Source organism: Sander vitreus, chromosome 5 (genome assembly GCF_031162955.1).
Source record: "Sander vitreus isolate 19-12246 chromosome 5, sanVit1, whole genome shotgun sequence".
NCBI lineage: Eukaryota > Metazoa > Chordata > Actinopteri > Perciformes > Percidae > Sander > Sander vitreus.
The window spans coordinates 1,623,169-1,634,906 of record NC_135859.1 but is presented as its reverse complement, the minus strand read 5'-3'; the positions used below and the strand labels follow the sequence as shown (position 1 = coordinate 1,634,906).

Genomic DNA, 11,738 nt, shown 5'->3' with positions numbered 1-11,738 from the left:
GAAGATCAAACTGCCATAGCATCAAAGGGTCATGTTTTCCATACAAATGGTTAGAAGACAGCTTCAGGGTGGCAGTTTCTTTTAACACAACAAAGGGATGTCTGAAGTACATTAACATGACTTGTGATTTCTGGAAGAACTCAATTTTAATATGCATGGCTCAAACGCCTGCTGTCCGAGAACAGAAACTATTGTCTTTTTTGTGGATTAAACATTGTTTATAGGGAGAGATACGCTGGAGGGACACTGACGTCTTCTCCTGTACGTACGTAATAAAGGTTTTGAGTCAACACACCGAGTGACTCTGCACTTTTGAAGAGAACAAGAATAATTCCTACTACACTTCCCTTTTAGTGGCATCCTTATGGAGCGATTACTCTATGATCAGACATTAGTGAGTAATAGAGACGATAACGAAAAAAGATGTAGTTGCGTTGGGAAACCATTTAGAGGAAATGCACCTTCTGCATTGGTTTCAGCTTTCGACCATGAGACTATTTACAGGCCGCGACAGAGATGCTCCCGTTTCACCTTGGGTGTGTGTCATCATGAGTGTGTGTCATGCCATCACGGGGCAGTTGTGAGTACTTTGCTAGAAGTTTATATTTCTGTCTGTTTGCAGACAGATTTTGTGACCACAATAGCGGCACAAGCGTGCAAAATGTAGTCATGAAACTTTACGGGTGTGTAGCTTAGATCATAATGAAGGCAAAGTTCGAAAATGGGTGTGGTCCGAGCAAGGGCACCAGAGGTATGGGGGTAGGAAGTAGGGAAGGGGCCATCTCCCTTCCCCCCACTTTACACCCCGGGCAGATTTGGCGTTGAGGCTGATATAGTCTTACATTACCAGACATTTTTCCACAGCGCTGCGGAGGAGGGTCTGGCTAGTCCACACAGCATTCCTGGATGGGAGAAAAACGTGCTCTGGTTTATTGGCATTTTTTTAAACCAATCACAATCGTCTTGGGTGGCGCTAAGCGCCGGACGGAGCCGTGGTGCCTCTGCTAAATAGTCTCAGGAAGGACCTTGTTTTGGTGGAACGTGTACGTTCAAAAGTAGTTTTAGTCGTGCAACAGAAAACTCAGATTGGACAGATAGTCTAGCTAGCTGTCTGGATTTACCCTGCAGAGATCTGAGGAGCAGTTAACCATAGTCCTCACAAATCCACCAGAGGTTAGAACGCCAACACAAAGAAAGAGGAAGGTTAGGGACATGCGGCGGAATTTCTGGCAACATTGGAGCAATCCCGGAAATGGAACACCGTGGATATAGACAGGCTGATGTGATCCCATCGCAAGATGGCCTTGTTATATTGGTCTTAGTTTTGCGATTTATGATGTTTTTGTGCGAAGATTTGACCCAAAATCTCAAATCACTTCCATATTCATGAGGGGGAGATTCTTATATGTGACTGAGGGATGCTATTCTAGTTATATATGGTTTCCAATGACAAGTATATACAGTAGCTGTGAAAAAGTCAAATAATTATTACTTTTTATTAAATCCCATACATTTCATTCATTCAGCATGGTTAAGGAACAGGCAATACATATTTTGACAAAATGTATAATAATAATAATAAAAGATGAGGTAAACAGATTCACAACAGAATCAGTAAAAAACATTTTTGAAAAGAATTCTTCCCAAATTTGTGAAATGAGCACAAGAGTAGAGAGCAACACACATGCCATGGATTACATTAGTCTGCCAACAAGAATTATGAGCCCCCATTCTCACCTCTAGGGTAAGAAAAAGATTTTTTGCATTTTCAAACATTGTGCTCATTTCACAAAAACTGGGTGGTCAAAATAAAAAAGGCAGAGCGTGTCATGCACACACACTGGATGTGAGAGAGCACATTAGTTGTTGTGCAAACATTTTGGTAATCCAGTTCTCACACACACACACACACACACACACACACACACACACCAGGACAAGCTTTTAGCTGTAGTACACGCAGCACTAAGACTGAAGACACTTTCACGTATTAACAAATAAAAAAAAAAACACTTAAGGGCAAACCAAAATCACACAAACACCCACACATGATTAAAAGGAGTTGCAGTCTTGCATGCCGTATGTTAGCTCTCTGGACATTTTATTGTGAAGAGCACAGTCTCTGGTTTGCAACAGATGGCCTTAGCAGTTCCTACCCATCATCGTAAGGCAGTTAGGATGCAAGTGTTCATGTTTATTTGCTGCACAGGTGTTCATATCTTTAAAAGGGACATCTTCAGTGCCGTGGAAAGGCGTGAGAGGCAAACAAAAAAGCCCATTTGGTAAAAAGTCTAATCAAAACAAGTGAATGACATGACTCAATAGAGCTAAACTGTTGCTAGTAATGTTCCATCCAACTGTCCACAAAATGTTATTGTCACTTTAAATAACAGGAATTACATTATTTTTATGTAGCAGTTAAGGCAAATCTGCTTCCAAAGAGTTGAGGATAATAGAATGATAAAAAATAAAAACAAATCCATGAAAATGCTAATCTATTCATGTCGTTTTGGAAGAAAGGGGAATAACAGAACACATTCCTGCAGCAAAACTTTGAAGCAGTCGTACATTATTTTTAGTATGCAACAGCAACAGAACATAATGACATATCTGTCAAGATGTGATCATGATGATCTGTCTGCCTGTCTGTTTTCACTTCTTCAATGAGGAGTATCTGTCATACAGAGATAAACTGTACTTAACTGATGTAATTGAAGGATAAGAATTGTCATCACCCCTTGAGAAGTGGTGTGCTGTTTCATCCGTACCGCTGCCTTCTGAAGACAAACTCCATGGACAGCTTCAAGAGACAATAAAGACACTTTTCTTTTTAAACAAAGCAACATTATTTCAATGGAAATCCATCTGAAGACAGTGAGAAAGGTCTACCTGAACCATTGGGATGTACAACAATAAATATGTAATAAATAAGAAAACATCATCATCATCATAATAATAATAATAATAATAATCCACCAAACATACCTAAAAGGAATGTTAACTATTCCCCACAGGGATTTTTCCTGCACACATTGTAACAATGTCTCCATTATCACTGCGGTCAGTGTCATGTGATTATACTTCAGTGTGTTCTGAGAGGCACACGAATGAGTGTGTGTGTGTTTAACTTTGCTAATGCTTACTGTGGAGGAGGAGTGCTATTGAAGGTTACAGGTTAGTGTGAAATTTAATGAAGTGAATGAAATATCCTCATGGCTTCAGTAGTACTCACACATGCACATGCGTGTGTGTGTGTGTGTGTGTGTGTGTGTGTGTGTGGGTGTCAATGCATGTGTGTTCTTTAGCTGAGAAGCTCCAGGTATGTGACAGGCACTTTTCCTTTCTGGTTTCCTCTCTCTCCAATCAGCCAGTCAGAGTCCATTCCCGGCACTGTGTAAACTGTAATGAGCTGTAACACAGAGTACAAGAACACCAAAATTAAATGGGTAAAAGATGCTTTAGAAGATGAAAAAACAACCACAACAATTTGACATTACAAGACCGTGGCCTTTAGTTCCATGGCGGGGTTATCAAGTGGCATGTGGTGGTGGAAAGACAAGACTAAAGGGGAGGCTGTTTTAAGTTATAACTCTTCAGACTTGAAAAAAAAAAAAAGGAAGATCCCACACTCTTGCTTGGCATCACAATTTTTCTTTCTTTTGTCTTTTCTTTATTTAGAACAGCTGAAGAGACACAGGAAACGGGGGAGAGAGAGGGGGGATGACATGCAGCAAAGGGCCTCAGGTCGGATTCGAACTCGGGACTCTGGCAAGGACCGAGCCTACATGGGGTGCATGCTCTACCATGTGAGCTATAGGCCGCCCATTCATCACAATGTATTAATGATGTGGCCGGGTTGGTTCAGTGGGTAGAGCAGGCGCACATAGAGAGGTTTATTCCTCGACACAGAGGTCCAGGGTTCAAATCCGACCTGTGACGATTTCCTGCATGTCTTCCCCCCCCCCTTCTCTCACCTAGCTGTCATATCAAAATAAAGGAAGAAAAGCCCAAAAAATAATCTTAAAAAAAACCCCAATTTATTAAGGATATAATATTGATGATTTAAAAAAAAAAAAAAAAAAATGAAATTAATTGTGATGCTGAGCAAGAGCAGGGATCTTCCCTTTTCAAGTCAGCATTTAAGAATTGTTGGATGTGCAAATGTGTTGTTGTGTTCATAGGGTCCCTGGTTTATCAGAGACACTGTTATATAACACACAACAATATATATATATATATATATATATATATACATATATATATATATAAAAAAACAACAAAGTTATATAGGAGAGGTGGGCCATCTCAAATTAAGACTTGACTATGCCTTCATCTGTATATACTTAGAAAATAAAACATTAGCCTTAGGGAAAGGGCAGACGCATTACATGAATCAGCATGTGGCCGATTCATGAGACCGATGTTAAAACTGGAGAGATTGCTAGCCACTAGCTGCAGGTTGATGATGAAACCTTACCTCATCAGCTAAAAGGGAGAGCTCACTGGAGTCAGCAGCGTCATAATCATAAAGGACCTTGGCCTTGCGGGTTCCTGTCGCTGGTGCCTGAACTTCCTCAATCTTCAGTGTGTCTGTCTCCACAGGGCTGCTGATACCCTCTGATGCAGAGCCTGCAGTAGCTATGGAGTGAGTGGAGTTCAGCGCAAATGCATTGGGAAGCCTAAGGGAAAGCAGGTAGATGATCAGACCATACATAGAAAATACAAACATACAAAAATAACACATAAAATAGCAAAAAAACGGGATCAGCACATGACTGGAAACCAAGCATATCATGAGTAGGATTAGGCATCGAAAACTGATTCCATTGGAATGGTTTCAAAAATTACGATTCCAATGAAATCGTTTTTAAATTGGAATCGTTTGGAAAATTTGGTTTCGAATCCGATCAGTGATTCCAAATTTAACATGCGCAAGTTTTGGTTTCTGTAATGGCCAGGCACTTGTTGTGTTGCAGCCATGGAGCACATAGCCAGCGCTCTAAAGTGTGGCTTAAAAGCATGATAAAACGTTAAATCACCATTGAATCAAAACAAAATGTTCCTCTTAACTGTGAAATAAGCATGTGACCCGTTTCAACTCCACCCCTCAACGAGTCAGAATCGATGCCCAACCCTAATCGTGAGTTATACTTGCAGTACATCTATGCTGGAACATATAATACTGTAGACTGACAACATGATTTGTAACGTATTATCAAAACTGGTTCTAAAGACAAAGCTCTTTAGAAACGTTCCATTCCTGTCACTAATGCATTCGCAATAAACTTTCAAGTCTGGCCAGAAAACTAGAGGCTAACACAATTAGGGCCGTATTTAAATCGCGGGAAGTGGTAGTAGGTCTTCACCGGTCTGTGCGGGCATCTCCAAACCAGCCTGCTTTTTTGGTTCATGGTTCAAGCAGCGCACAGGGCTGTTTGAGGTGGAATATACAGTAGATCAGATGGTGTGGTGATTAGTACCACATCACTGGTAGGGCTGGGTACCAAATTCAATAAGTTTTAGGCACTGACCGAATTGCCTCTAAAGTATTGAGTATTGAAAACTAGTAGTAATGGTATCACTACCGGTATTGAATATTTGTTAACGATACCCAGCCCTAATAACTGGTCTCATAGTTTTGAAAACAGCTGAGCCAAATCATCATTAAGTATGAAAACAACAACTCAACAAATGGGAAGACGCTTCTTCAGGAACTCATATTGTTGCCTGGATGGTGCAGAGCGGCAGATGTGAACACACAGAACTAGTATTAGTAGTAAGAATTTGTAAAATGCTGATGGAAATAAGTAATAAAAAAATACACAAAGTCTCATGTTATACATTGTTGCATCACATTGTATAATGTGATTCATCAGTGGTTGTTTCGCCGCCATGAAAATAAAGCCCTTTAGATAGAAAAGCCAACAAGAACCTCAATCTCACGCTATTCTTAAAGAGGGAAAATGAGCTAATGCAATGATTTCCAATGTTCAGCACTTAGTAATACTTTCTTTTTAATAAGGATTTGGGAAGCATTGGAAATCAAGCAAATGTGTGGGACACACACACACACACACACACACACACACACAAAGAGCAATCACATCAGCACACAAGAAGACGAGCCATACTCACACGTCCTGATCACAACTGAGGGCATGAGACAATGAAAATGATTTGTCATGATTTGACAAAACCTAGAATAACAATAATAACCAGACAGGCTTTCATAGGACACTGGAGCTGAGGACAAATCCAAGTTGTTATTTTTTTATATATATATATATATATATATATATATATATATATATATATATATATATATATATATATATATATATATATATGTTGTATTTATATATTTGCTTTCCTCAGTCAATCATTCCCAGGCCCAAACGGAATCTGCAATTTAAAAAAAAAAATGTAGTTTTCAATGGCTATCCAGAAGGGAAATCTGCAGAATTTAGCAGTTTTTCTACTTGGGGTGGAGATGTGTTAACATTCAGATATATATATATATATATTTTTTTTTTTACATTTTTTTAAATTATGCATAAAATTCTGCGTCGCTGATTCCATGTGGCCCTGATCATTAGGTACTGTATGTTGATGATCATTAAAAGCAAATACATTACAAAATGTTTTTTCCTTGATGAAGCATATTCATTATAATTAAAAGTAAATCAGGCATATAAAAAATGAATCTATAATAAATGATCTGAATCATGACATTACATAAAATATTTCCGTCATTTCAATGCTACTCCTGCTCTGCTCAGGTAATATACAAAAATAATAAAATTGTACAGTGATAATGCTGTGCCACTTTAGACAAACATTAGAGGGGTTAAACATGTAGTGCATGTAAAACTTTACTTATTCTAGCAGCAACAAAAGAGCTGTAGCCTACGACTGCTGATATCCAGCTATCCAGATAGGACGTTGCAGGCAGCACAGCCACCACAGTGAGCTGGTTGGATGAAGAGCTGCAGGCGACAGATGCACAGTGCAGTCTTGGTGAACTCAAACAACACCTTTTCCTGTTCCATTTCAGTCCACTAGAAAAGCACTTGAGCTGTGCCTGTCCTGCATCACGGCTCGGATTTGGGTTGTTTACAGTTTGTTCACAGCACACATTGCTCAGTTATCCCAACGTGGACATCCTGACTGAAGATAACTGCACTGCTGCAACCATGTGTCCCAGGAATGCACCAACTTTGTGCATTGTTGGCAGGGCTGGGCAATATATGGATATTACAATCGACATCGATATATGAGGCTAAATATAGTCTTCAATTTTGGATATCCTAATATCGTGATATGACACAAGTGTTTTCCTGGTTTTAAAGGCTGCATTACAGTAAAGTGATGAACTTAGACTTACTAGCTGTTCTATTTTTTGCCTTTACCCACTTAATCGTTGTATCCACATTATTGGTGATAATTTATCAAAATAAATATTTTGTGAAAGCACCAACAGTCAACCCTACAATATCGATATCAATGTATTTGGTCAAAATATTGTGATATTTGATTTCCTCCATATCGCCCAGCTCTACTTGTTGGTTTATATATTCTTGATTCATCACATTTTTAACGGCGAATCAATCCCTGGGTAATCTATACATGTTTAGGGTTTAAGGAATGACCTGCCTGAGGTGATAAGGCTTGCAGAATCAGTGAACGATTTCAAATCACTTCTTAGAACCCATTTAATAGACGTGCTTTCATTTGATGTTGTCTCTTTTTATCTTGTATTGCTCTTCATTTTGTATTCATGTTATTGCTTATATTCATATGCTTATATTTTTGGCCATGTCTTGTTTCTGTTTTTTTATTTTGTCTTCTCACTACTATGTTTTGTGTCTTTTGTCTTCGCCCTTTATTTACCCAGATTTTGTCTTACTATTGTTACGTAGATGTGTGTGTGTGTGTGTGTGTGTGTGTGTCTGTCTGTCTGTCTCTCTTTTCCAGGTTGGCTGTTAATTGCGGACTGGGTACACCTGTGTTGGCCCAGTTCCCTGGATAAAGGAGGGAGGAAACCCTGCCACGGCCACTTGTTTTTCCCATAGCCTTGGTGTGCTAAGTGGGTTTTGGTAGGTTATTTACTCCTTTTTTTTGGAAAAAGGAGAGGGATTATCTTTTGCTTGGTCTTTAGTTTGTAATCCAGTCCTGGTTTTCTTTTTGTCAACTTCTAACAGGATTGTCTTGTTTCCTTTTAGATCGGCCTCTGCCTGCACCGGGGATGCCCACCCTTTGTTTGGTCTCTGACCTCAGTTGCCATGGAGCGGCGTTGCACTTGTGTTAATACATTTACTGAACTTCTTGTAACCAGCGCTTCCCATCCTTCTTTATATTTTCTACAACAATGGTGACTCCTTGATCGTTAGGGTTGCAACACTATTTTTTTTGGCCCCAGTGTTTAGCTTTAGTTGTTTTATTGACCTCTGGATATCCTGCTTTTGTCTTGCTTTGTCTGTCAAAGCACTTTCTAAACTCGGTTTTTAAAAGGTGCTATATAAATATGAAGACTGTATGAAGATAGATGGCTACCCCTGTAAAGGCCAGTGCAATCACACCATCCACCCATGTTATCTCCTGTCTCACCTGGCCAGCTCTTTCTGGAGTTCTTGCATGTGGAAATGACATTGCTTATAGTAAGCTGCTTGGGCCTCCACAAACTCATGCAGGCAGCGCAAGTGGTTCACCTGCAGAAAACAACAAAATAGTCCCTCTTAAAGAAACACAGATTCAAACTCCATGAAGAAGTACTCAGACCCTTTACTTTAGCAAAAGTAGAAATACCACAAAGTGAAAAATATTCCAAAAGTAAAAGGTGTTGTATACTGTACACTTTATCATTTCATTGGATTATTATTACTGATGCATTAATATATATTGTTGGGTAGGTCAACTGATTCATTTCAGAGCGCTCTGGCCAAAAAAAAGCACAACAAACGTTATATTACGTTCGTCAATCAGAGAGATTGTTTAGCAATTCTCCACTCCATAAAAAGAATCTTCAACGCATTATTCTGGCGATAGGGTTAGAAAATGTGGGCTAAACCTTTGCGGTTCGCGGGAACAGCTGATTATACAGCAAGGCTGACAAGTGATATTCATGTCATATCTGATCCGTTTTGAGGTTTTGAAGTTATCTCTCTCCAGGGTTTCCCCCAGAAAAGTTGTTCAGCCCGGTGGCAAGTGTCTTTTTTCAACAAGGGCCCGTCTGGGGCCAGTCCCACACTGATGGCAGCATTAATGTAGAGCCACATAGTTTCTAAGATACCAAATAATGGATTAAAAAGCTATAAGACAGACTCCATAGAGCCCTACAATACGACTACGTCTAAGATTTCAACCGACCTGCCCCACTGTAATCCCCCACCAATCGCTAAGGCCTGGTGGGGGGCAACTTAGGCCAGGTGGGCCACCAGGCTTGCAATACACTGAGGGAAACCCTGCTTTTAAATACATAATGCAAGACTATCAGCACTTTGTCCATGATACCAGACAGGCAGACATCATTCACGGTTACTTTAACTTACTTACCAATTTGGCTTTCTCTCTTCAAATAATTTATTCATGAAATAAAATCACACACTTATAGATCCTCCTTACAACGGGATTCTGCAAGGACATTAAGAGTGGCGTTTAACAATATAAGGAGCTGGCACTTGAAGTAATCCTGGCCAGCAGTGGCGATTTCTGACCCTTTTTAGGTTTTTTTTTTTTTTTAAATCAATTTCAGTGCTTCTAGTGAGAGTTTGCGAACATGTCTGTTAGTGACAGACGACAAACTATTACAGGTTCAAAGAAACAGGTTTAATATCCTGTGTCGCTGTCGCCAATGCTATGCACCTGGAACCCAGTCAAGGAAAGTTTTTATTTATTTATTGTTTACTCCTCATTATCATTTCATTTGATTCTGGCAGTCCATAAAGGGACTTTTGTAGTTTTTTCACATGTTCAATATTTTGCATTTATCCTCTGTTATAATGATAAATACATGTATGCATTGTTATATTATGTTATGTGAAATGACTGATTTATCAGTATTATGGTAGTTTAGTTGACATCACTTGGGCTGTGTCTGCTGAATTAGTGTTTTTGATTTTGTTTTCTAACTTAGGAAACTTAACCGATCTGAAAGGTTTTAGTCGAACAGCAATCTTAAGAAAACAACTGCAGTATCATTTTTAATAAAATAATTATTTAAGTGCAATTTACATTATATGTAGATTTGAATTGAAAAGTTGAAAATAAAAATATGAGTGAAATAGTGACTTGACTGCAAAATGTTGAATACAACTTCAGTACTTTGAAGGGCGTGATTTTTTAATGACCCACAGGTTACAAAAAGAAAAGATTAAATAAAAACACAGCCACCAAAAATGCAAGCTAAAATGTGTGTGCGTGTGTGTGTGTGTGTGTGTGTGTGTGTGTGTGTGTGTGTGTGCGTGTGTGTGTGTCTGACGTACATGTGTACTACTGATGCCCTCCAAAAGCAGCCGTGTAACCTCTGCTTGGCGGTCAAACTCTGTTTGGGCCACTCGGAGCTCGTGTTCAGCCTGAAACAATAGGACGAGTATTAGAGACATATTTTCTTAACATCCCTCAGGATACTCGCCACATCAAAAGTCCACGCTTGAATCTGATAATTATAAGCTGCCAATCTAATAATAAAAATAATAATCTGATAGGCCGGGTGATTTAACTGTATAAATCAGGAAATCTCAAATGTTGTTGTACTGTTCTACGTGCAGTAGAGGGGTAAGAGTAAAAGCTGATAGGTTAGGAGTTGGATCCACAGGGTGGGAATCAAGGCCTCATATGCTTCAAACAAAGAGGTGGTCAGATTGTCTAACACTTCCTGAAACCCCCTTAGCAATTAGTGTGTGTAATCAATCCCCAATTCAAATTCATTGTGTCTGGAAAATGCTGGGTATCATTCAAAACTTTTTGATACCTGTACCGATACTAATACCGTGACTTCGATACCAGTTCCTAAACGATACTTTTATTCAATAAAATTTTTATTAAACCATTATAACAAAATAAATTACAACATTACACTTTATGGCACAAATCTTACTATTTATTTTCCAGCTCCTACTACATGAGCCCCGTCTCTGCGTAACGTAGAGTTTTTCCTGTGTGTCTCTGTGACGTGTAACGTTAGACAGCCAATCACAGACACTATTAGATCTTGGTAGAAGCATGCTGCATGCTGATTCACTGACGCTGATGAAATTTACTCCTTAAGTATTGAAATTGGGTATTGAATGACGAGGCATTATTCAATACTTAATACTTTAAGTGGCCATCGCTGCCTAAAAAGTGTTGAATTCGGTACCCAGCACTAGTCTGGAATTGCCTATTAGTGTGGCCAATTAAAACAGGTATAAGCACTTCTACTATTAGACAACAGATGGTAAGACCTAGTTCATTTGAAGAAAACACTAAGGGCATAAACCCGGAGACCAGGCAGTGGGACAAAGTTTACAACCACAACATTGACGTACTTACTTTTTCCACTTCCTCACTCCAGAGCTGAGAGGCCAGAGCACACAACAAAAGAAGAAGAGGGAAATATGAGTTATAACAAGAATATTTCAAAAGACCTTTGACTAACGTAATGTACAACAAGTGACTTATTACTAAATGATAAAACCTACTGCTTAACCCCTGGAAGACATAATTTCAGCAGTGGTAGTCATGAAAAATTTGCCGAATAG

The 11,738-nt window shown here is 39.2% G+C and overlaps 1 protein-coding gene across 1 annotated transcript in view; it reads right to left on the bottom strand.

Moving 5' to 3' along the window:
• Window positions 1-1,482: 1,482 nt before the first annotated feature.
• Window positions 1,483-11,738, bottom strand: part of LOC144517825 (endophilin-B2-like) — a 38,419-nt gene continuing 28,163 nt past the window's right edge. The window contains exons 7-11 of the mRNA XM_078250000.1: window positions 11,530-11,553; window positions 10,482-10,571; window positions 8,608-8,708; window positions 4,478-4,679; window positions 1,483-3,409 (exon numbers count right to left, since the gene is read on the bottom strand). Coding sequence (XP_078106126.1) covers window positions 3,302-3,409; window positions 4,478-4,679; window positions 8,608-8,708; window positions 10,482-10,571; window positions 11,530-11,553 — 525 coding nt within the window. The 3' untranslated portion in view covers window positions 1,483-3,301. The remainder of the gene's footprint in view (window positions 3,410-4,477; window positions 4,680-8,607; window positions 8,709-10,481; window positions 10,572-11,529; window positions 11,554-11,738) is intronic.